At 41.2% G+C, this 26981-nt stretch overlaps 2 protein-coding genes across 4 annotated transcripts in view; one reads left to right on the top strand and one right to left on the bottom strand.

Moving 5' to 3' along the window:
• Positions 1-365: 365 nt before the first annotated feature.
• Positions 366-26932, bottom strand: micu1 (mitochondrial calcium uptake 1). The gene is made up of 11 exons (XM_053333113.1): positions 26769-26932; positions 25356-25548; positions 23192-23354; positions 20295-20338; positions 8972-9086; positions 7141-7223; positions 6725-6925; positions 5004-5141; positions 3372-3480; positions 1593-1682; positions 366-1399 (listed from the first exon to the last, which is right to left on the bottom strand). The coding sequence occupies exons 1-11, from the start codon at positions 26930-26932 to the stop codon at positions 1239-1241; spliced, it is 1461 nt and encodes a 486-aa protein (XP_053189088.1). The 3' UTR covers positions 366-1238.
• The window catches only part of mcu (mitochondrial calcium uniporter), a 69499-nt gene continuing 69350 nt past the window's right edge, over positions 26833-26981 (top strand). The window contains exon 1 of one of the 3 annotated variants that reach the window (XM_053333119.1): positions 26833-26955. Coding sequence is in view for 2 of the 3 variants with exons in the window: in XM_053333121.1 (XP_053189096.1) it covers positions 26914-26955 (42 nt within the window). In the remaining variant the exon portion in view is untranslated. The remainder of the gene's footprint in view (positions 26956-26981) is intronic. The other 2 variants (XM_053333121.1, XM_053333122.1) reach the window with 2 other exon arrangements.

The following is a 26981-nucleotide window of genomic DNA, read 5'->3' as shown; positions in this document are numbered from 1 at the left end:
CAGTCGCACTGTGTCCGTGTGCAAGTGAGCGAGCCAGTCAGCTCGTCTCAGGCCAATGCGGCACAGTGTGTGTACAGAGGGGGCTGCAGGACAATCTTTTAATGGGCAGCAGAGGACTAGGACTGTCTATGCCGTCCATTTCAATTAGACAAAACTGCTGACTGCTCTCACACACACACACACACACACACACACACACACACACACACACACACACACACACACACACACACACACACACACACACACACACACACACACACACACACACACACACACACACACACACACACACACACACACACACACACCTTTTTCTTCCTCTGGCACTCATTCAAAGCCACTGCAAAAAATCCCACACCCCATTTCATTACACGACAAATAAATTCCTTGGTGCCCCATAGATTAGTTTTGCTAATCCCAAAAGAGTGAAAATGAGAACATGGCAAGACAACAACCTGACTTACACCCCATACAGAACAATCATTTAAATGTAATTAGATGTACATTATTAAAAACATCTTTAATAGAGCATTTCTTTTAACATCCGTCTTATATATAAAGTATTTCAGAGAGCAATAATAATCAGAAGAATACACACTTTAAACAGTACATTATAGAACAACACTTTATCATGGATCCTTTATGAGCCAATTTGCTGGAAGCAAAGATGCAGCTGGAGCTAGCGGGCTGAACAAAGAGGCGCTTATGAGATTACAGACACGAGGGTCAGTGTCCCATCAAAGAAATAAATGTCTGTCATTAGTAAATGACAGACATATGGCAGCATTTATACAGATAAAAATACAAATAAGATTGATTTCTTTGATTGATATTTCCCTTTTGCAATGAAACATGTTAACTACTGATAAAAAAAAGTGCTGTTTTAGCGTTTGAAAAAAGGGGTCACAGAGTTACCTGCTGGCATTCCTCTGCAGAATATGGCAAATATACATTTACAAATACCTGTGATGTCTTAGAGAGACATGCTAGGAAAAGCCTTTCGGGACACACAGTGCGGCGTCAGCATGCTTCAGGAACTATATTGATAGCTTGAACTACACTGACATGCGGTAATGATTGATGGTGCCCCTCAGAGCATCTGTCTTAATGAGTTCATTGCATTACTTGTATATTTATATTCTTGTGACCTGTTGAAGGAGAATGCCTTTGATGCTGCTGATGTTGTATTCGCATGCTGTCTTTGTCTCACGCTCACACACTTCGTCCTGTCTCGATTATGTCTTCGGCATGGCGAAGTCCCAGGCGGTGTCCTGGGCACACTTCACCATGGCACGCACCAGACGAGTGAAGCCCATGTCCTTGGGTTTCTCCAGCCCACGCATCAGACGCTGCTTCATAATGGCTATAAACTCCTTATTACTTAGCTCTCCATTCCCTGAAAAGGACAGACAGGGGAGAGGAGGGGAGGAGAGGGGCAATGGACAGTGGAGGGAGATGATGAAATAATAGAGGGATAGTAAGTAAGAGGATTCAATAGATTTTGATGATTTCCACCCAACAGCAGAGGCGTTATTTCTTCGCAGGAATATTTGCAGAGGAGCGCTGTGATTAACCAGCTGGCTACTTACCGTCACAGTCGAACAGAGCGAACACCACGTCGCACACATGATCTGACAGCTCCACCTTGGCCACGGTGCGGGCCACCTGCTTCATGGTAACTAGGAGACAGAGGGAGGGAACCACAGATAAAAAGATTCACTGTTTGTGAGAGAGAGTAATAGAGGTGCTAGTGGACAGAGACTCACTCGAGCCAGCTCATAAATGGCCCATGTGGAGGGACATGGTGTGTGAGTCAAACTGCTTTGGATCAATAGCAGGCAGGGCTGCCATTCACAGGGGAGACTGTCTGATAGACACAAGAAAGAGAAAAAAGGGGCTGAGAGGAGGAAGAAGAGGAGGAGGAAGAGAAGGAGGGGCAGACAGCATCAGAGCATCTTACTGAGAATGAGACTGACTGAGAGGAATGAGAAAAAGATGGAGGTGTCATGGATTAGGAAGAAAAATGCCTCTGTCATGCAACAAACAACAAAATGATGAAAATCTCCTTGGTCTCGACCACAATCATTGATTATTAGACTTCAAGGCACACAAACGGAGGAGGGAAGGTAAAGAGAAACAGAGGAATATGAGAATCAGTAGAGGGGCCAGGATGAAAAGAATACCTGACAAAATCACCCTGAAAATGGAAATGAAAAAAGGCAAATTGCTCCACAAAAAGTCTCATTAGTGGATTTCTTTTCTACCTTGAAGACACATCCAGATAACACACACACACACATATATATATATATATATGAGATATATATGGGAAAATGCAGTAAAAGGGTGTGAAATGGTCAGATTTGAGAGTGAGATGAAAAAGATTCATCAGTGAAGAGAAAAATATGAGAAGTCCTTCTGATGGAATGGTAGGAGGACGGAGATAATTTGCAGACGTATGCCTGGCAGATCTTCACGAGGAGGAGCGAGATGTTTTTAATGCTCCTCCACAACACACTTACACACACACATGGCTTGTTAGTGTGTAGGCGTACTTCTGAAATCATACTCTGGAAACAAGCACTTCGGGGTAGATCATGCGCTCCCTTAAAGCAGCAGCTGTTCCATCGCTGAATTTGAGCTAATGGATGTGCTGACAGAAAACATATGGAGGCTTATCGAGGGGCTGAATAACTGCAATTAATGAACGAGACATTGACTTATCAAACAACTGCCATGCTGTAAAGGCTACAGGTTTTCTCTTTGTCTGTGCTGCTCCCACATTAAATTGACTTTCACTGAGAATCTATAAGGTGAATGAATTTAGTTAGAAATAATCAACTAAAAATTATTATATGACACTTACTAATTAGCCTTAGTGAATATGCATTGAAGATACAGTCTTAAGAAGTAGGACTGCAGTGAATTGTTGGTGATTAGGAGGCAAAACCAACCATGTGATGACGGCTCAGCATTGTGAAAGCACTCCTGCATTTCCTTGCGATAATGCTGGCATGTGTCACTAGACATCAGTGGCCTGCACTGTCAAGTTGTAAGTAATCTGTCATGCATGTATGCTCCTGGTCTTTTAATTGAAGCTGTAAGGCCTGGAAGAAGTAGTAGTAGATGAATGCATGGATGGACATACAGATGGCAAATGGTTAAGCAAATGGTTGAGCTAGGATTGGAAGAGAAAAAAAAGAGGAGATGTGGGAAGCTGATCTGGCTGGCTGGAGTGTTAACAGCCCTGAGAGACAGAGGGAATGGCAGCCTAATTCCTCCCCTTTAGATCTCCTTTAGATCTCTAAAGGGGAGGAATTAGGAACAAAGAGAGAATATCGGAGGAAAAGGGCAAATCTGGGGTATACCTTTATCTATGGACGCTCCAGCCATGTGGTAGAAACTGAGGGCTGTGTCCACATCATTTACGTTTTTCAGGAAAGTGAAGAAATTCTCCACCTCCTCAAATGTGATGCCCTACACAAGAAAAGAATATATGAGAAAAAAAAAAAAGGTCGGGAACAAATAGTTCTGACAGTTTTTACCTGAAACATCACAGCACTGCAATCCTGTGAAAAATCAACCAAGTATTGTCATGACAAGAGCTGCAACTGCACAAAGCACAGTGCAGCGGTGTGACACAAATGACCGAAAGGAAGCGGGCAGAAGCACTGGACACACATGGATGAACAAGTGTGCCGCGGACAGGAGAACAGACGGTCTAAGACACACATGGACATACGTACAGGCATATTAACAGATGTACAGTCACACAGCTGCCACGCTGCTGATGAGCTTCTTCTCATACAAAAAAGTAAACAGCTGGTCTTAGACAGTAAATATCACTTCTTTCTTTATTTATCATACAGGTTGAGAGAGAAAGAAAGCAGAATGGGGAAAGTGGGGAAAACAGTGGAAGAGGAGGAAGAGAGAGAGAGAAAGATGCTTACTGCAGTCTAATTCCTTAGAGAGACACTGCTCTGGCAGCACCCCGGCTCGTTTTTTTTTCTCATGCCTGGGAGGAACAGCAGCGTTTTCTTTTGTCTGCTAAACGTTGCATTTCATCGTCAAACTTTCCTCATCAGAGCTCAGTCTGACATCGGTGGTGCTTCAATGTATACCAACAAGCAACCTTGTGATGCCTGCTAGCTTTAAAGATTTTTAAAAAGGGGGGGCGGGGGGGTATTTTGCTGCAACACCTCTGGGGGATATGCTTGGGGTGACTTCAGTCAATTGACTGATGGGGCTCATTACAGTGAAGCAGAACTAGCGTGAAACAAAAGTTACTTCCAATCACTGGAAACGGAAAAGGGATAAGCATGTCCTGAATTTGACTTCAAGCCCTCTAAGTCTTGAATATTTTTAGATTCCCCCCCCCCGTTTGGTTTTTCCAGTGGAGCCATTTGACTTGCTTGAAGCAATAAGGTGCTTTTTGGGTGTAAGAACGGCTGAGTAAAGGAAAGTAAAAATGTTTTTTTTTTTAGAAACCTTGCTAAGTCATGGTGATATTCAGTCTGAAGTTGACTAAACTGAATATGCATTTGTTGTTTGATAGAAGAGCAAATTAGGGGGGGCCAAACAGAGGAGGTGAAAGACTACAGAGACACTGATAGAGAAGGAGTTTACTAAGGAGCTCAGGGAGGGATCAAGGACTAACTTATGCCCTCCTGCTGAGGACTGGGCACACTTTATTAGGTCATCACAAACAGAGATAGCAGAAGGCAAAGGAGTTGGAGAGAGTGCTGGTGAGGTGGATAACGTCAGGCCCCAAATGTGCTGTCTTCTCCCTGTGATGCATTCCCTCTCAATACTGTCTTTCACGCACACTCAAAATGTCCCTATTCCTATAGACAACACACTGTCTGTCACACATCTGTGTGTGTCGGCCTGCTAGTTAAAAACACTCACAACCACATATAACTGCAAAGCACCACAATCGCTCATCTCACAGTTCTATGCACACAGGAATAAAAAAAAAAAAAACACAAATATTTATCTACCTGTGCATCCTTAAACATCTTCTTCAAGCCCTTCTGCATCTGCTTGAGTTTACGAGACTGGACGCCACTGTAGGCCAACAGCATGCCCCCAAACTGTCTCTCACTGATTCTGCCATCCACAGGATCGTTCCTCTCAAACTGGAGGTGGGGGGGGGGGCAAGAGAGAGAGAGGCAGATAAAGATTGAGTGCTGTGCAGAGGGACAAACAAATTAATAGGAGAAGGAGGACATGGGGAGATGGGAAACAGTAAATACTGGTGTCAGACTTCGGGTTGAATCATGCTTGCGGCTGGCTTGGTGACATTAAATCTACATGTGCATTTTTTTTTTTTTACAATGTTGCACTGGAGAATGGCTTAACAGCAGTGGGCCTTGGCTGTGTCAGGTCAATCCAGTTGAATTATGTCTGAGGCTGTTTGACAACCACACGGCTGCCTTCCTCCTCTCTCTCTGAATGTGCCGACCTCTCAAAATGTTATTGTTGTAACGTTATTGTCGTGTAAATTGAAAGAGGCAGCTGACTAAGCCAAAGTAACCCTGGAGTGCCAATGCCAGGGGTTACTTGACCATGAAGAATCTACTGTTTGTGAGGTCCAGTTAATGATGGTAGCTTTATCATGACATTTCTGTTGTAATTCATAGACCTACAGGTGTGTTTAAGACAACTTCTTTTCTCCCCATTGTTTCTTAAAAATGAGGAATTGATTACCAAAATACCTGGTAATTAATTTTCTGTTGATCGACTAATCGTTGCAGCTCTAAAATTCAAAGAGTGGTTTTATAAGTGTTACAAATTGTGAGAATAAGAGAAGTGAGACAAGCAGGGATTACATCGAGAGAAGACTTGTGAGACTGAAAAGCTGTCCAGGAGGAAATGTGTACAATGTGTTGAATTAAGTATCATATGAATTTAAAACTGCTCTACGCCTGAAATCAGCATGGTGACTGAGAACTTTAACCCCTGGATAAGTGAGGGAAGATGTGTGAAAAAATGTCTCCATCTGATAAAACATGACCTGAGGGTGAGATGCAGTCTCAGCAATTACATAAAAAGATGAGGTGAGGGCGAGCATGTAAAATAGAGACATCAGGAATAAGAACCATGTTAAAACAGTGTCAGTCTTATCTGCAGCATTATGATTTCACTCTCAGAGCATCGTGCTATCATTAAGACCTGACAGTTAGCTCTTTCTTTCTGGCAGATGCTCAGACTTGCGTCCTACTCTTGGAGCTTTAGATGACAGTGCCAATTATGGTTCAGAGTATGAGTTCGACACTACCCACGCTAATTAATAGAATAACCATATGCTCAACACCAATCAGTTAATATTACTGGAGAAGCAAGTGGCATCACTGAGGACAGGAGATGGATTTTAATACTTGATACAGTCAAGAATGAGTGCATGCACAGTGTCTTCCTTTGAATACTGTGTAACATTTAACTGTCACTGCCTGCTTACGTCTCTCCTGCTCTTGATTTGAACATATTTTAGTTAATTTGTCTACTGGGGGAGTAAATGTAATACAGATGGCAATATTTACTTCCTCTTTGTCGGGAAGCTGTTAATTTTTATGTAGTCCCTGGATAGGTACAGAAGATTTAACATGATAACAAAGCTGCTAAATGAATTCATTATAACCATGCAAAATAGTGCAGTAAACGAGGAGATTCATACTTTCAGTGTAATCTTCCACCTCATTCACTTTCCCCTTTTCATTACCTCTAGTTTGAGCACGTCATGCTGCAGTTTCCTCTGAAACTCCAGGAAGCTGCCTATGGTGAGTTTTCCCTTCAGGTCTTCTCCAAAGAAGTAGGTGGTGAGAGCGGAGCTGCAGCCGGCTGTCTTCAGGGTATTTCCTGTGGTGGAGCGGTCACGGTGCCGCATGCCCATACTGGTCTGGGAGCGAATGATGCTCTGGACCTGGAGAAGTGGAGTTGAAATGTGGGTCAAACATCGACCAGATTCAAGTGGCAGAGTGAGTTAAAAAAAACAAGAAAGAAAGAAAAAATCACAGTTAATTACAAATATTAAAGCACAGTTTGAATGTGTGGACTGGCCATTTAACCTGGTGTCTCTTTCAATTTATTGATTTTGTTTGTTAGTGTGTGACTACTGTATGCTGGTCACAAACTAACCTGTTCAAACTCCTCCAGGTCCACCTCTCCATCACCATTCAGATCAAACATCTTGAAAGCAATCTCAAAGTTCCTTTGGGGAGCTAGACACCACAGGACAGACACAGACACAAACAAAGAAACACATTCTTAAATCAATACATCACAATATAAAAACAACATGCCACACTGGATCAACCCAGACAACAGCTTAAGAGTTCTATAGTGGCTCAGTCATTACACAGCAACTGTGCAGAATTTTCAGCCTTCATCTCTGCCCCCAATGGTGCTTTAGTTGCCATCAGACTGCACAATGATCACTAGACAATCAGTCCCAAACTCTGTCAACAGACTTTGCAGTGTCTATATGAACAAGGAATACAACATTTGAAATAAACTATATTTGAATTTGCATTTGCTGCACTGTTTTTGCAATCAGTGCATTTTATGAAAATATCATTTTGCAACATACTGACACATTATTCCTCATAATACATCCCAGATTACTTTCTGTAGGTATAAGTCTAAGCTGCTGTGTAGCATTATTCATTTATATATGATTCATATTTTTCATATTAGATCAACTCACTGTAAATTCACATATTCAACTCACAAAATTCCTATAGCTTTATAAAATATGAAATCATTTGTTGGTATTTTTCAAATGCTTACAACTATTCCACACTGTATACATTACATACTGCTGCACACTATACTTCCATCTTGTGTAGAGCATATTTTACATATAATCAGTATGTATGGTATCTGGTACAGATTCACATCAAACTACTGTACAGTACTATACTGTATATGGATTATGACTTTGCTTTTACTATCCTAATCTATTTAGACAATAACTACTAAAATCTATACTTTGAACAGTACATTTAATATTTAATGCTATGTTATGATTATAAAGCATTGTCCATATTTGGCCAACAACCCATTTGTTGTTTTGTGTAACTATGAAAGGGAAACATTTTCTATTCTGTTCATCAAATCCAAGCTGAACTCAGCACTTTAACCTCATAATCACTGTTTCAATTCAAGTCCAATGTGTTGAAGTACAGAGCCAAAACAATAACAAAATGTGTTGCTGCCCTGACATCCACAGACTACACTGTATAACGTTTATTTGTTAAATTCATCTTTTTTCCTCTTACTACATTTACACTTTCAACAACTTAGTTCCTTTAAGGGAAATATTAAAGATTCATCTTGTCTTCTCTGACAAAGAATTCAGATTCAAAGCAGTAAATATGTATCACTCTGAGGTTGGAACCAATGTCTGTGTCTGTTAGGTTAAATATGTCCTCCTTTGTACTATTCTGGTGGCCGTGTTAAATGGATTGAAACCAACCATAAGGCATCCTGCCCTGTCTGCTTAAGACTGACTTGTCCTTGAAAACTTCCCCAGAGAATTTCTCCATATGAACTGATTATGATAAATGGAAGCTAAGCTCGGGATAAAAGTTTACTAGTGATTGGAGAGGAAGGTCAGGGCTACATTTTTTATTACAGTCGACACATTCAGAAAGGAAGCATAAATGTGAAATTTACTTCCTGTTTCTAGTAATGCCTTATCCACTCCACTCCTACAGATTCTTACTAAACAGACAGGCAGCTTTCTATCCTGGCTAATAATGTTATATTGGAAAAATTATTTCCTCATCACTTTCTGTTGTAACTGACAGCAGTAAGAAAGCAGAGAGCAGAGAAGAAAGATAGGAGATCGTTATGGGATTTGATTCGTGATCAGTGTGCAAAATTTGAGGAACGCAAGGTTGAATGGGGTGGCTCATAAGAAATATTAAATCTCTGGACAGTTTGTACAGTTCAATAATGTACTTACTGGACAGCACAGTGGTGAGGAAGATGTAGTCAGAGAAGGAGATAAGGCCACATTCTCCCAGCGTGAAAAATATGCTGTCCTCATCTGCAAACTTCTCCCTCTCCTGGGCTATCTTCTGCTCATCCACGCCACAGCAAAAAAAAGGAAGAAGCTATATTAAAATCATTTCACATGATTCAGCACAAGCCTTGTAGCTTGTATAGGTGCCCCAGGTATGGCGGCTCTGTGTGTGTGCAAGCAAAAGTGTGTGTTTAAGAGCGAAGCTCATCCAGAGACATGCTCAAACACAGAAACGTACACACACACTGTGCTTACACACACACACTAAAACAAAATCACAATGCATAAGGATGACTATGGAGAGATGGTCGAGTAGTAGAACAGTCATGCAAGTGCTGCATACACATGAAGCCGTACAACTTAGGTGAGTGGGCAGTGTCAAACAATTAGTCTGTGGTCAGTTCACGTACAAATATTATCCACCAGAGGTTGTACTCACAGAGTGGAATTGACATAAAGAGAGCAGAAACATCACGAGAGACTGTAGCACAAACACACACTATTGATAAACCATATCTGTGACACAGCTCAAAGCTATTAATCATTAAAAGCAAAGTGACTTTACTCTCTTTCACACAGACACACACACACAAACGCACAGTTAGCTGACAGGTTGTTTTTTGTTACCATGTGTATATTCACAGCATTGCATGAAAGTGTGATTTAATCACATGCACACGACACACTCAGTGAGAGAGACTTGATATACAGTGTCCCACTTGTAGGACACTCCACCAAACAGAGTGGACAGACGGACAGAGCATGCCTAAAGAGGAGTGTGGAGGGGGTGGCTGGGCCACGCTGAGCCCTTGTGGAGTTACCTCCGTCTGTAAGAGGTCCATTTCAGAGGAGGAGGAAGGAGGAGAGACAACTGTTAGAGAGCAGCATGGCCTCTGCTGTCTTTAGCAGGGCCTTGAATGACAAAGACGCAAGTGCATTCATATTGTCGCACACAGCACACACAAACAAAACATAGTGTCCAAAACAAGACCATTAGGGGATACCACACAAATTAAGAATTCAATTATGTCTTCAGCTGAAGCAAAGCATGTCTTAAGCGTGTTAAGCAAAGACTTATTTTCCAACCTTGTCAGTAACAGCTTTATTGACAAGGCTGTTAGAACAACTATTTGTGCCTATTATTTCCATTCCACCATTTCTCATATTTCATATTTTTCAGGCAATCTGAATATTTCAGATTTCAGCTTGCCTGAAAGAGATGGCGAAATATTTATTTAATGGGGAAACATATCTGAAAACTAGAATTTGGTGGCAGTCCCCTAAACAGGCATATACCGACTCCCTCCTCGTGAGATACATATAATGGCTCCTAAAGACGATCGGTATAAGCTTACAAAATGTACCACTACCCCCAATTCGTGTCCATCTTGACTCTTACACGTCACTGATGCAAATATAGAAAATAGTGGTTTCTACAGCAACATTTATTATTGATGGTATCTACATTTACAGTATATGGGGAGAAGGGAGTGGGGGAGGTGAAAGATAGAGAGAAAAAAAGTTATTTTTGGAGCAGTGCTACTCGTGGAGAGAACGAGAGATATTCTTGGTGCCTTGAGAGTGGAAGATTTGTATGTGTTTCGTTGGATGTGTTTGTGATAGAGAACTAAAAACAGTCAGAGAAAGAAAAGAGAGAGAAGAGGGAAAACGTGAATGAGAAAGAGGTTGGTATCCAGTACTGAGTTTAGAACGATGCCATACACAGAAAGCCCTCTGGGTCTGAAGTAAACTATAGCCTTGATGTCAGTCCACTATAACAGAAACAACACACACACAACCACTCGACTTTATATTCCAATGGGCGCACACATAAAATACTGCCCACACAGACACCCACATAACCACGCACATGAGAGAAATAAACACACTTGGCCTCATTATAATGATCAAAACAGAGGCACAGAGGACACTGGGTCTAATAACTCCCACTTTACAGCGTCATATGTCAAGGACAAAAACTCCCCCGCAGAATAGTCAAAATGACATTCAAGGAAAACAAATCCAAATATAAAAGCTGAAGAGTGGAACCAAAGAGCATAAACAGCTGTTAAAGGAAATATTTCAAAGCATGTGTTGGCATATGAACCAATAAAAACACAAAAAGCTTTTATTCGCTTTTACTTATGCTATCATATGTACATCTCTCTGACAAATCTCTCTGACATTCTGCTCTCTCTCTCTCAAGTCGACATTAAGACGTATGGCAGTGTGAGACATTTGTGTCTGTCAAGCTGTGCTGTGGGTATCTTTTTGGCTTTTAAGCTTGTGGCTCTGCTGTCCTATCTTCCCGATCATTCTTTATCTTTCTATCACTGGTGTAAGCCTCTACCACTCACTGAAGGTATGAAGCATGAGGTGATCCAGCAAGATGCTGCTTCACACTACAAAATAGATTACATACTTTAGACAAATGATGAAGAAGTTTTATCTAAGCAAGATACATATTACATCACTTTCTTCCCCAGACAGACCTGGATTCTGTGTCTCATCACTCTTGTCCTTTATCAGTTTTGATTCATCAATTCAGAGGACGTTATGACCATAAAACATGCTGCTGCTGCAATCACTACACGGATCCCAACTACATCAGAGTCACTGTTTAACACTCTTCGTAAATGTTTCCCAAAGTACTGATCTTCAAATGACTGCAAACCTAATTGCAGCGGCACTCAAGTTAATTAAAAGCTAACGCCTTGTCTGTCTGTGTGTGTCTGTTGATCAGTGTGAGCTCTGTTACTGATGTATGTAAGAGAGCGAGATTTCACTTCCAAGTCTCTGCCTTGAGCCCATTCATGTCTTCCTGCGTGTCTCTCTGTGTCAGCTACTCTATGTCCAAGTCCACAGGCAGTGCTCATACGAAAGACTGAGCAGCCCAACTAGCCTGTGAGCTGAGGCAGAAACACAGTGCTGACAGAGCTGCTGGCTGGATGGTGCTGGCGGTGGGGCAGCTGACTGTACTGCTGTCATATACACACACAGGCGGGGTTAAGGGTCTGATCAGGGCTAATCTCTTCAGTGCACCAGGCTACCAAGCAGCCCTGGCCAAATTTCAACTAGCCCGAGCTTAAAGAGTCCAACAAATGAGACTCACGCAAGTCATAAACAGCCAGTGGCATGCATGCAAAAAGGCTACATTTCTAACTGCTCATTTCACATGAGTGGCTAAGAAACACTTTGTCAGCAAACTGCAAAGTGAAACTTAAAAACTAAACTAAAAATTGAATGAGAAATATCAGCTTGCGGTTGTATGCCTCCACCAACCAGTCAAATTGCAGTTTACAGCCATGTCTGCCCAATTTCATAATGTTTGTAGTGAAGACTTTGAAGAAATTCAACAAATGTACCAAGTGTATTTTCCTTGTATGTGTTCACATGCTTAGCCAATGAATTCTGATAGAATACAAAGTTGTGTTTCTGACAGCTGAGGACCCTTCAGATATGGATGTTTGAATTCTAAAGCGTGGATGCTTCACACACATCTTCAATCCCGTAGCTCAGCAGATCAACAGTATATAATCACCACAGTTTCAACGTAGGCACCTAGATTAGTATCACTCAAACCAATCTGCTCTTGAGTTATGGCCTTGACAAGGGCCAGAAAAGTGTTTTGCAGAGCATTATGATGTCACAGTGAAGTTGACGTTTGGCCTTTTGCATATGAAATGTCACCATTTCATCATTTTATCCTATTAGACATTTATGTGGAAATGTTGTCCTAATTAGCATATGAATATGTTATGGCCAAAAAGTGAGATCACACTGAGTTTGACCTTTGACAACCAAATTCCAGTCAGTTCATCCTTAAGTCAAAGTGGATGTTTGTGCCAAATTTGAAGAAATTCCCTCAAGTCGTTCCTGAGATATCGCGTTCATGAGAATGGGATTGACAGATGCTGCTGTCGCCAGTTTGAAGGCATAAATCTGAAACTACGTGACAGCTCTGCCGCATGTTCACACTTCATTGTTAAATCCAGAGTGTTGAGGAATAACTTGTTTTTTTAAATGTATTTTTCACCCTCCGCTTCAGTGAACCATCACTGGCTGCAGATAACTCTCAACAATGATGAAAGCTTTAATATCTTCCCTCCATTTATTCTTCCAAACAAATATACAACATAAACAACTAAATATGATCAAATGAACCACAGAGCACTTTTTCTGTGATGGGTTCAGTTATGTGACAGCTGTGCCAATACGGAGGCATATATTTCTTTGACACGCAGTGTCACAGTGTCATAACAAAAGAAAACAGGCAGTTTTTCCAAGATACTGTAATTGAGAAGAGACATTTTTAACACGTTATTCTGAAATCTTCGAACATGGATATTCAGTTATTAAAAATAGGCCACGCTCCTGCAATCCATTGTATAATTTCCTGCTTGCTTCACTCTCGTTATTCACTTTACACTGCTCCACCAGCAGTTTGTGTGGCCAGGCACTTGGCTTAGGAGCTGATGGACTTGGCCCTCTCTAATGCCACTGTACTGGCTGCAGTGCTTAGTTATTGATTAGATCTGTGGCCCTGTCCAACACTGCAGCTGCAGACTCCCCGATAACAGGAGAGGGGAGGGGATGAGGAGAGATAAGTATATACAGTCAGCCACATAGTTTCTGTTCAAACTTTGAAATATTGATTATCAAACTAAGAACACAATGATTTTTCAAAGATGTTATAGTATGACTGTTGTCTGTGCAGTCTCCTCTGACCGCCACAACAAAGAGATGAGTTTATGGATTTACTATGCAACCTGCCACTAAAGATGAAAAGCTTGTGCTGCAAAGAGGGAATCTGCTCCCACTCTCTTAGTCTACGCATTTATGTGTATAGAGAGTGTGTGTGTGTGTGCTTGAGTGATGCCTGTCCTCAAGCGGCCTCTCATCTTTTGTACAGGTGAGTCTCAACAGAACTCTGTGTACTGGAGCGATGGATCAGGATCAGTAGGGATATACTGATTTAAAAAGGAGATGTGTATGGAGTGACAGACAGACGGAAGGACTGACGGTGGGGGTGCATTAATAATATATCGGTACCATTACATGTATGTCCTTTGTATTGCTTTGTGTGATCTGGTTGCTCTGGGGTTACTATTTGGCAGGCAGAATGAAAGGGTTTCAGGAAAAAGGGAATTCAATGAGGGTAAAGTCAACTCAGGACTGAGGCTGACATTTTTAAATGGTGACTGAAAGCTCTCACTTGCCCTATGCTGCAACATGTACAACTAGACCACTGTCTCCATCCAAGTTCCAAAGAAAACCACGTACACACTACACAGTGGCATACTTGACACAAACACACATAACCAAAATCTATTACTGACCACCGGAGTGGCTGATACCTTTAGACCAAACCACTACACTCTTTAGGTGAGTGGGTGGGTGTGTGGGTGGAGAGAACACTAATGTATTAGCTTTCCACCTCTTGTCCCAGGGGTGACCACAGAGCAGGTGTACTGTTAATAACTCCTAATTATTCTGGGAGCACATTCAAAATAATGGACCCTGATGCGGAACACTCAATAAACAAATTTGAGTCTCTGAGGAATGGCAGCTGTTCACAAGAGAGGACAGGGAACCCAATTAGCTGACCAGGTGTACAGATCAATCCAAACTCTACAGCAATAGAAGAGGACAGAGAGAAAGAGAAGGATCTAATGTATGAATATGTTTGTGTGTGTATGTGTGAGCTTTCATAGACACCAATACAGAAAGACAGAGAGGGAAAAGAAAGCAAGTGAGAATTGAAGCCTCAAAAGATAGAGAAATAGAGCAGTGACAGTCCAAACAGCGGCCCTCGGGAGCTTCCTGTGAAATTAGAAAGAGTGAACATGACAACAGTTGGTGTGACAAGAGGCTTGTTTCCATTGGTACAGCCCCCTCCGCATTCCCCCTGAGTGACAGGTGTCCGCTCCCAGTCGCAGCAGGTCAGGCGGGGGACGCTGTGGCTTTTCATACAGAGAGGGCCACAGCATGTAGGAACAGTTTGGATACATTTCAGATGTACAGACCGAGTGCTGCCTTCAATGAGTCTAAAACCATGCTCTACAGAAATCATGCAGCACTGACATCTGGACAATCCAGAAGATGGATTAGTGAAGGCTATCAAGCACATCGATACAGCCTCAACTTTAGCTAACAGAGCCATTTCCTGCGTCCAAAACCACCCTGTGATGCCACCATGCGCAGAGAGGGGGCGCCACCACCAGCTACTTTCTCTGAGAGATACAGGCAATAGAGCAAGGCATGCTGGGAAAAAGACAAGAGTGCCAAAGCATGTAGAAAGCTGGAACTGATATTTCTTCGAAAAGATGAAAGGATGAGGAGGAAAAGGAGTATTTATAAAGCAAGACAGAGGGAGTGCAGGGGAACAGCACTGCTATCATTTGACCAATACAAGTCCCTTATAAAGGACTCATTTTAGCTGCTCTTTGCATCTCAGCTTTGCAAGGTTTGACTTTTTTAAATTATAGTACATATGTATGTAAACTTTACATTGGGGCAATGACTAATCAGCAAATTATGTAGCAGTGCTGCAGTAGTGTTAAATAATCCCTGTAGAGGCAAAGTATAAATTCTTTACTTTTAATAATTCAGCAGGGAAGGCATGGCAGACAGCTGTCTCCTATAAAGAATACAAAGAGCAGTGGGGAGGTCTCCAATACAACATCCAATAACAATACAGAGTATGTATATTTGAGTGCACACACAATAGCGTGCGTACCTTCTTCAGTTTCTGACACTCCCCATCATTAAAAAGCTCAACAGGTTGTAGCCTGCCCTTTGCTGCTCTTTGCTTATCTTCATATCACCCTGACTGACAGGCATTCAGACCTGCTTAAAGGCCAAATCATTTAGTAGATAAAGTTGATAGGTCAAAGCTCATTTAGCTAAACTTATCCACATAAATGTGTATATCAGAACATTCAAAGCACCGAAGATTTCTCAAATGCACTTTGGTGAAATTGAAACATTGACCTTGTTAGAAACAAGCTGAAATGAACAAACTATACACATTTATGTTGTTGAATTAGTGTCCTTATATAAGAAAATAACAGATGAGGCAGAGGTGAAGAGGCAGAGTGGTGCTTTCTCCACCGAATGTGTCATTTTCCATATTAGGACATCCCAGAGTGTATCATAGTGCTTATACCATGGTCACTTACCACAGGGAAAAGCTGCATTAGTAAGGTTACCTGCAGTTTAAAGTGTATGTTTGAAATGAACCACTATGCAATTTTGCTGGACACCTGCCAACCAATAATCTAGTGGCCATGATATAATCTGCTTATTATATGAGAAAATACAGCAGTGGTGCTCTATTCTACTTCTATCCTCATACTGTGTAACTTCCCCCTTCCTGCTGTGTGCGACACCTACTGCTCATACACCCTGTGTGAGAAAGGCAAGATGTAAATTCAGCATTTTATGACCAGTCCACTGATTTCTTGATAAAAAATATACACTTTAATGCACAGTTTGGCTGCTGTCCTATGCATAGTGGTCGTAAACGTAACTGGGGCCACGACTCTAGTTTTCAGACTTGCTGAAGCTGAGAAACTACTTACTTAGCTGTTCCCCTGGACTAACAACAGTGAGTAGCTATGCCCTCCACAATACTAGGGAGGAGTGAGAGAGTGAGTTATAAAAAACAGATAAAAAATAGAGAAAGACATAGGAAGGAAAAAAGTATAAAGTAGAAGTAGGGAGTAGGTAGTGACTACAAAGTGCAGTATTTCATTCAGGTGCACACATGCTGCTCGGCACACACCCCATACCTGCCAGAAGTCCTGCAGAGAGGGAGGGGCAGAAAAGGAAGGAGATGGGAGGGAGGGAAGGAGGGAGGGAGGAAGATGAGGAGGAGGAGGAGGAGGGGTGGGGAGTTTTTGGGTGGAGAATGGGGATCAGTAGGTAGAATGATTGGGGGGGAAAGAGAAAAAGTGGGGTTTTGGGAGGATGATGGTTATTCAAGGGAAGAGAGAGAAAATGGAGGGATTACTTGTTATGTGAATGAGAGAGGATGGTTTATACGAGAGAATAATCAACAGTTCAACAATGGCTACATCAGGTCACGTCAATGTAAGATTGTGGCAGCTGAAAGCATGCCCATATGTATAAGGTTGGAGGAGAAAACACAGATTAACAACTTAACATCAGAAACAGGTGAGACACAGTCGGCTGAACAAACAAAAGAAATCCCATTAAAAGACTAAAATAGCTGTGTACCCAGGACAGGAAAATAAAAAAAACAGACAGGATGAGTCAATACGAACCACGATAATTAAACAACCATACAGGGTATATTATGTTTGCCTTACATACAGACTGAACCTGGAACAAATTAAGTGTCAGCAGGAGAGGGCGGGGAGGGGAGGGGTGGAGGGTGAAGTGAGAGGTTCATAGCACGAACATTTTCACACAATCCCATTTGGCCAAAATGGTCCGTATGTGACAAATCTCTTAGCTGGTGTGCCTATTTTTAAATAAAACCACAGGAAGTGAGACACTAAGGTCTTTTATGAGAGCTCTCATGTTACTCGCACACAATACTACACTCTCCTCTGCCATCGACCTTAGCCTTCGTCCTAGTTTGTCACCCAACCCCCACCTGAAAAGCTCCCTTTGTACTTCACCACACCCTGCATCAAGTTCATGATTTACACACACTACAGATATTGCTCCACTATACTGCCGTGGCTATTTCATCTAGATCTAATTTACTGCAGTGTTTGGTTTCATGTGAACTAGATTTCATGGCTTCTTGGCAGGAAACAGTAAGGGTTTTTCCCTCCTCCAACTAGCTAGAGGTACCCATCTAGCCAATGCAGGAGCAGGCATGTGTCTGTAAGCAAAAGGGGGTGGGCAGCTCTCAGACCACTCTGGCCATGGCAGGAAAATCTCTGAGAATAACCAAAGCTAAATACAGTATCAGAGAAAGCCATGTGTCCAGAGATTTGCCTGGCAAATAAAAGACACACACGACCTGGAGATACAGCAATATTTACATAAGCAGAGAAGGGCCATAAATGTAGAGTGCTACATTTCGATTTTAGTCTGGGGATGGCCTCCTGCCACAGAGTTTGCCTTTTGATTAATGTATAGCCAAAGCTTTTTGGTTGACAGGCCTTATAAATATGAGTTCTGGGGGTTCTTTCACAAAACATACAGTAGGTCTCAGTAAAATCATGATTTTCAGGAGTGGACAAGAGTTTAAATGAGAGAAGTTGTGATTAAGAAATGTGCCTTGTCCTGATTGCTTGACTGCCTTTGTGCAGCTTATCTGACTACAACATGGGGTACACAGTTACTCATCATCATACCAGCCTGAGGCCTGATGGGTTTTGTAATGAGGTTAGAAACTACAGTCCTCATGCTGATGATTAGCTAACACTAAATGAATGAGCGCGGTTGGCAGCTGGGTGTGAGAGATGCTTCTTGGGATCACAGAGAGGACAGTAATGGTCACAAATCAATATCAGGGAAAGCAGTAATGAAAATAATGATGTTTATAATATATATTGATGGCTTCTACCTTCCTGACTGTGAACAGAGAAAATGTTATTACTTAGTGCACTGAGACTAGCTCCTTCATGTCAATCTGTAGCCATAGAGGGCGAGCATAGTCCAAGGTTCACCTGCGGTTACTGTCTTTAAATAGGTCATTATGCAGTGGGCAGACCCACTTTGTACATATCCCCACTCAATCATTAGGTGTGGAGCTGCCAGGCTTTTCTTAAACAGGTATCTGAATTATCTCATAATGTGCTTTGCGACTGAAAGCACATTATGGGATTCTTGCTTAGGTTGACAACAATCTTTATCTTCATTACCTTTAAGCCTTTTTCTGAACATGCTGACAGCTTCAATAATATTTGGAAGAAGGATATTCTGAGTCTCAGATCTAATCTCAATCTGCATATCTAAAATCATTTGAGTTGACTTTAAAAGAGCAGACAGAGAAGAAAAAGCTGAAACAAATATATACTCAAAGAATAATATGTACAAAAACAATTAACAAGGCCCAGAAGTGCAAGCTTACTTTCTCCAACTGTATAATTTGCGATTTTTTCCATTAATATCTGCACACTTTGCTGACAGAATGCAATGGTGTTTATTTGCCCTACTATCTCTTATCATATATCATATTTTATGGAACAGTTAGCCCACTGCCCCTGAGTGTTTGTTTATTTCCACGACACTGAGTTATCACCTCAATTCATCACTCCAGTTCTATTTATCCACTTTCTTCAATGCCATTTCAGCCTGCAATATAAAGGAATGTGGTCGTTCTTTTCTTTATATTGAATTTCATAGAAGGATTTCATTATATTATATAATATTAAATCTATAAGGATTGAGATTCAGCAACAGGCACATTTAAAATAACTTTTGATGAACAACTTAAGTTCATTTACCTGGAAGCATACACATGAAGGCACCATTGTGTTGATAAGTAATGACCAGTTCTGTCAGTTGGTGGGGTTTTATTTTTTCATTCAGAGATAATAACGTCTTTGATATTTTTCCCCCCACTTTATTAACAGTTCCTACACTACTGCATCGACATGAGACCATACTTTTTAAAACCTAACTTATCATTTCTTCTCTGTGTTTGTACATTTTAAAACTGTATTCTGAGGATTTTATTGGCCTAATGTTTTCTGAGGAGAGACAGATTTCTGACAAACTTCTGAAAAGATAACTTTCCCACAAAAAAAGTATAGACTGGTTTTAAGGTTTTTGCTGAATGCTAAGTTTTTATTTGGAATGACTTCAGACTGAAGAAATCGCCCATATATATGAAAACTGCTGAGAAGTCTGTGAGTGACTGTAGCATTGTTTGTGGGAAAACATGTTACTGTTCAGCTTTCACATTATATTTTTTCGCATTTAAGGAGCATTGTTTTTATTCACCTCCAACTACGGTAAGTGAGAAAAATATGTTTTTAATATTTAAGGTGACCTGACCCTTTAAGCCATTATTGACTTTGGCTAGTCTGGGGAACAATCCCCTCTGGTAGACTTGAATGTTGTGCAGTGACAAGAAAAATAACCTAGATAAAATATGAATAGAATAAAGTGAAACATGACATTGCACAGTACTCACTTAGTTAACACAATTTTTTAAATAATTCTTTTAAATTACATTTATGGCAGAATTGAAACATTTATATAATTATGAAAAACTGCCTCCATGATTGCTAAGTTGACCCTTTGACTCTCTACCACCAAGACGGCCACTTCTTACCTTCCCATCATAGCGTTTCACAATGAACTGATCCAGGCCTAAGTCTGAAAAACAGACAGACAGAGACAATAAACAGAGACATGCAGATTAGGAGACAAATATTATAATAAACGCTGATGATGAGATGAGATGAGAGGCACACTAGTTACACAGCGGGGCCATCAAGATGTATGCCTGGCGTGAAGCAGACCAAATGTATCTACTTGGTACCATTACTGCATCGCTGGTAATCACTGACGTGCTAAAGATTAATAATAGTCATTAATAGCCCATTTTCATTTTGCCAAATCTTTAAAACAAACAATCATCACCATTCGGCTTTGATTTTTGTAATCATTTGTCATAACAGACTTCTCAACAAGGGTTTAAGCAGCACAAAGATCAACAATATGCAATATGTGAGGTAGAAGAAATGAATTAGCAGCTAAATCCTTATTTACATTTATATACACAATAGTTTGAAACCAGTAAGGAAATCACTGTCATTATATCATGCTAACACAGTGACTAAGGACTCCAGTGATGTACACATACAAATCAGATGAGAGTTATTAGTCTTTGCTGTGCACTTGTGTTTTGTCCTTTAGTTATGTCATGTCTTTTTATACAAAAGTAAAAGAACAAACAAAAACAAGTTATTTAATTTATTTTGTAGCTGAATATGATTCTACTCCCTGCAAGGATGACACAAAATTAGATTTTCCCTACTTCTTACTAAAGTAAATCAAATATACTTCAAACATGAGATGTGAATTTTAAGGAAAAAGAAATCTATCTTACCTTCAAACTAAGTAATTGAAACTAATAAACCTTGTCGAGTAGCATATTTTCTAAAAATGCGAGGAAACCGTTTGTATCTGTTGAATGATGAAGCATGCAGTGACAAGTCACACAAAGACTAGTAGCACACTGACTTGTTAAATCAGTGTTAAATAAGACTGACTTTGAAGGTGACGGTAGAATAAACTGAACCAAACACCAATAAAGTGTTTGTTTGATGTTGGCTTCATCAGCATTACAGAAATTACCACTTTATCACACGAGAAGCCTCCGTAAACCCTTACCACTGTCTTTTGCTCTGCTGTAATTAAAGTAAACAAGTAAATACATGCAGGACATTATTAAACCTGAATTCTCTTCCAAATTTAATACCAGATCTTTTAACCGGGAAACAAACTATCCAGGGATCAGGCAGCATGGCCTATTGTGTCCCTGCATCAATAATACTTAACCTCGGTCAGTTATCGTTGTTAATAATGTTTCCAATTTAAGCCTGGATTTGTAGACAGAATAACAGGGCTTGTCACATTTTAGAGACACAAGTCTATTTTTGCCCAGATATGGAGGACTTAAATGGTCTATCCTTCATAGCCGTCATTATCACATATCCAATTTGTGCTGGTCAGTTCTTATACAAGCATTCAAGCAACCAATGCCAAACCGTGACATCAGGAGATATCATGTAACTATGTTATATTCACCAGGTATGTGCACTCCACACTGAGTCAGTGATAAATATAAAACATGGCCAGAGACATTGCAAGGTGTGAATAATGAAAACCAGGTAAAAGACCACTGGCTATGACATTAAGGCACTGCATAGAAGACATGGGCATATTTACCATAGTTGCACCTAATCTTCCAGTCATCCTTCATGTGCTTAAGTAGAAGTCAAGAACTGTAAGATATTCCCTTCCTGTTGTTTTCAAACTTTTGGCAGCTACATTTTTTACTTTAAAAGTTGATAACGGCCACCTGAAAGCACCTTTAGCATTGTTCTGCATGTGGCAAGATTATTTGGGATGCAGGTTTAGTTTGGCCTTCGGGTGCTTTGAAGGACCCTAATTTGTGTACCATGTCCTTCTGATGATTCAGCCTCTGAACTAGGACGCAGCTGTTCTGTCTACCGGTTTTAGTACTGTCACACCCAAATTCAAATTCATATGGGGCATAAACAATTTAACTATGTTTGTTATTCATCAGGTTCGTGTCTGGAAGTTTGGAGAAGAGAATGACGTGGCTGCCTATGAAATAAATTCCAGTTTCTCTTCACTTTTTCCATCTGCTTTTCCTAAATCTTCACTTATCCGAACAGAGCCCAGCTCATCGCTACTTTAATTCCAGCTTGGATGGGCTAAAGTAAGGATAAAGAAAGGAAGAGCTGAGGGAATCGTGAGATGTGCCTCTCAATTGGGGCCGAGCTAGGCAATGTCTTGAGTGTGTTTTAGAGATGGAAGTGCTGAGTTGAGCAGGAATGGCGATGCAGACGTGACAGGCCCAGCTAAGTCTTTCTTAAGTGCTAACTGCAGGCTTGACTCCTTCACTGTGGATGAACTCTCAGACTGTAATGGCGCTAAAAGTGTGAGCATTCAACCGCAGGTCTGTGATGGAAGCTAATATACCCCAGTACAATAAAATGTCACACAAAACTAAATGAATTTTGGTGCACTAGAATAACCTGTTAATGACAGATAAAATTAAGAGTGGTGCTGAAACATGTCTGTGCCATTTTTTAAGCTCTCTGCTTTCCCAACCCTCCTGTGGCTGCAGATCAAATATCTGTCGCTGGCTCCATGTGTGACGCAAGAGAGATCTGCTCTGGTTTGAACCTGTTAATTGACACACCAACTGCTGTGCCGTGATTCCCTCGCCTCAGCATGATCGGACAGCCCTGTTACCACCCGCCCCCAACCCGCCCCCCACCTGCCCCCCCTACTCTCCGCCACGTGTTCCTCTAGCTGGATGGAGCACTGGGGGAGGTGTGTTGGGTAAGGCTCTGACGGTGGAATGATATGATCTCAGCATGGGTAACGGGAACATGCCATGCCAGTGAGTGTAATAGGGAAGAAGTCCTTGGCAGGGACTAAGGATAGATGGGGGAAAGAGAGAAGACTCACTCTCTGGCTGCTTCTCGTTAGGAGTGATGGAGCGTATGAAGTCCTGAGGCGTCATGTAAACCTCAGCATCTCCATGCTCACCGATGACCTTCAGCGTGGCAAAGTAGCGGAAAATCTTGTCTGGAGTTGAGTAGGCCCTTATCCTGTTCTCATACTCCATCACCTGCCAACCAGACAAGAAGCAAAATGTATGACACAATTTCACACACTTGGCATGAACACTACTCTGATGTACCTAAACATCAACAGGATCAAAGAACCAGCAATATGCCAATCCTACGTTAAGCAAAGGAGAGGTTTTCTGGGAGAGTGAAAAGAAGGACTGAGCAGAATACAGAAGGAGGTGGCAGCAGGAAAACAAGATGTCAGTCTAGCTAGCAAGGGTTATTAACCTACCAGTCGCCGAGTCAACTTCCACTTAATCAAAACAGGAAAGAAAGTATTTTCAGGATCAGTGTGACTGACAGAAAAGGAAACCAGAGGACTATCACAGATAAGCACACATAAGAATGATAAGCTAAGAGCACGATGTCACTGACAAACTGCAATTCAACATTTTGGGAAATAGGAGAAAAATATATTTTTTAGCTCTGTTCCACACATGAGCCACATCAGTGTTTGTTTTGACACTCTTTTCTGCAGAACGTTTGAAACAGATGCTGCACAGCAGAGAAAATGACAGTGCTATGTCGGTTTGGGACACAGACTGTTATTTTATGTGACGCGTGTGCACTGCACCAACTTCCCATGGAAAAAGTAACACACATTTTTACAGCTTCTACTTTCTGATGTTATCTACTCTAATTTGGTAACAGATAGTGATACAAAGCCTCTAATCAAACTAGATTCTCTTATTGAGTTGGAAACTATGATTACATGCCTCTTTGTTGGTTCCTCTTCTTTAGCGGATATTACATGTCTTAAGGGAAATCACCAGGAGCGGGTCTCCACAAGAGGCAGCCATCAGTGTATGGATGAGAGGTTATGGGACAGTCATACGGAAAAGCCAGGGAATCTGACTGATGGAAAGCTAGGGCTATGTTGTCATCTCACTCTGGACCTCATCTCCTCAGATTTACAGACTACTGATCTCAACATCACCCGCACTGATGGAGAATCAAGCCTGTTCTTTTGAGCTTTCAGCCATTTGTGCTCTTTCATTACAAACACTGCACACACATAGCCAGAGGGGTGAAATCCAAGTCACATCAGTTATTTATCTTCTTTTTTTTTTACCACACACTTTCAAAGGTTATGCAACATTTGAGATAAGCGTGGTAAATCAGTTTAAGAGGGAGAAAGTGAATGCAGTGAATTTTAAAACACACATTACAGTGAATATTCCCTCTTGGCACGAATTTTGCATTCAAGTAGATATTATTCACAAAGTCCTTTTACATGTTTGACAAAATAAAGACAAAAACACATTGAAGGATCAAGGAACTCAACTTTTTTTTACTAAAATTAAACTACGTTTAATGTTTAAGTATTTTGCACCACACATACCGTAAAAATCACATCAAAATTTGACCACATCAGGGACAGCCTTCGAAGTACTGCATGGACATTTTCTCATACATACAGTATTTGCACAGAGATTACTTCAGACAGAGAGATTTGGCAAACCTAGATCCTTTATTTGACACTGTGAGTGAGCTCCCACAAACAACCTGTTATTCAATCAAACGGGTTGCTCCCTAGACATCTATATGCTTTCAACAGACGATGGCTGCTGCAAGAGTGATTGCGCAATCTTCACATCCTTACCCATAAGTCAGATGTACCGTTTCATCACATTGTGTTTGAAAATAATTGCATCTATTGTTTAAAGCACTTCCCTTTTCATTCTCCCTGGTCATCCAACATTAATATGCAGAGCTAACTAAACTGTGTTTATTTGGCATCGTAAGACCCTTTCTGCTTGTCCTTTATCATCCATTGCCTAATTAACAGCAATAAAATCTTACGGGTGGTACATTCCTGTTGTTTATGACAGCAGAAATGCATGCTGATTACCTTTGTGTGTCTCCGTAAAATATTCTGTCAAAATATACTGGCGTTTGCATATTGAGCATTGATTGGGAGGACTTTCAAAACACCATTCTTGAGGTGAATTAAACAGCAGACTGACTGAACGGCTGAATGTTTATTGTTTATTGATTACCTTGCGGTCACGGAATCCAGAGCGTGGCTTCTTTTTTTTCCCCTCACCACCATCATCCGTTGCTTCATCTCCATTGCTGGCCTCCACTGATTTCTCTGACTCCGTCTCCGAGTCTGTATCCTTCACAAAATCAGCTTCCTCTCCGCCTGGCTTCTCAAAGTGTCCAACAGAAGGCCCCGCATCTGCATACGCTCTAGTTTTCAATGACAGCAACAAAAAATCTGATTAGAAACCGGTGAACACCTGGGGGACACTCTTACAGTAGGTAGTCTGTCGGGAAGGTTAACTATAGCAATATTTCTCAGCTTTATACTCTAGTCTAGTACAGAGTGTAGTATGTGCTGTTGTTTTGTCACTAAAAAGAGTTAAAAGAGAGGGAATAAGAGAGATAATGTGCTTAAATGTGTTTTGCTTGTCGGTGCAGTGTGGATAGGTCTGCCATGGCAAACTTCCACTTGGGGATCTTTGGACTAAATTGAAAATTGGAATAATAATTATAATAATAAATATCTGGGTCTGTCTGGGGCAAACTTAATAATTCAGTTTAATGAGACACAAGTAGAATAAAGCCTGAGGCCTGGAAGAGTCTCTTCCCATCGGTCTCAAATGCCCTGAGGCACCATCCATCATTCTGCCTCCTGCAGCACAGTCACTCTGTCCCCATGGAGCTCTCACGTCAACACCCTCTATACAGCTTAGTCCTAAACAAACACAAGCCTCCTTAGTAATGGATAGCCATAAAAACATTGTCACACCCTTTGGGCGGTTCCTCGGCATGTCAAAAGAAATACAGGTAAGAAAACTTCATAGGGTTGGTGTCCCCCAACGGCTGTGTAATGTGGGGGAATCGAATTTGGCATGAGCTCAAAAGTTAAACTGCTGTCTAATACTGCACCGTAAGCAAATGCTAGTTGATTCAATATGGATCAAGGTCTATTTGTTTAATGGGAGCAGATAAAGAGAGGAATGATTGTCTAAAAAAAAGACACAAGACGACACGCTTCAAAGAGTGGTGCGTCACTCAAGACAAACAGGTTTGATGTGATAAGAAAAGCGGAAATACGTTGCTCAAAATACAAACAATACATACAAATATTAAAATCCAACCAGAAAGTTACAAGCAACACTGTATCAAGGAGTCATGAAAATGAGTTTCAACTACCAGCCAATGGCAATCAAAGGCAAAGCAAACACATCATGTTGGTCGCAAACATAAACTTAATTTAATTTGGAGTGTACTTAGTGTTTCACTTATTATATTTGCACCAACATATTTTGTATTTTCAGACTGTTTTTATCTGTGGGGCTTAATTGCTTGTGTTTATTTGAATTTAATTGAAGTAGCAGAAGGTCATTATTGTTTTCTGATTAGAACAAAGGAGCATAAGGATGTATTAATGGGCTCAGTTCTACCTTGTCCAGAGGAGTCCAGCACTAGCAGACACACCAGTTACTCCAGCCAGGGCTGCCAGCATTAGTCTCCTCCGCCCTGACCCTCGCGCTGCCCCACTGTGGTAGCGTCGGGACAGCTGCCCCAGACCCACCGAAACTGCGGACAATGCCCGCAGGCGGAACATCCTGCAGAGAGAAAAGAGTAAAGGTGAGGTGACACAGAGAAGACAGGCA

The sequence above is a fragment of the Scomber japonicus genome, chromosome 14 (genome assembly GCF_027409825.1).
Source record: "Scomber japonicus isolate fScoJap1 chromosome 14, fScoJap1.pri, whole genome shotgun sequence".
Taxonomy (NCBI): domain Eukaryota; kingdom Metazoa; phylum Chordata; class Actinopteri; order Scombriformes; family Scombridae; genus Scomber; species Scomber japonicus.
This window is presented reverse-complemented; position numbering and strand designations above follow the sequence as displayed.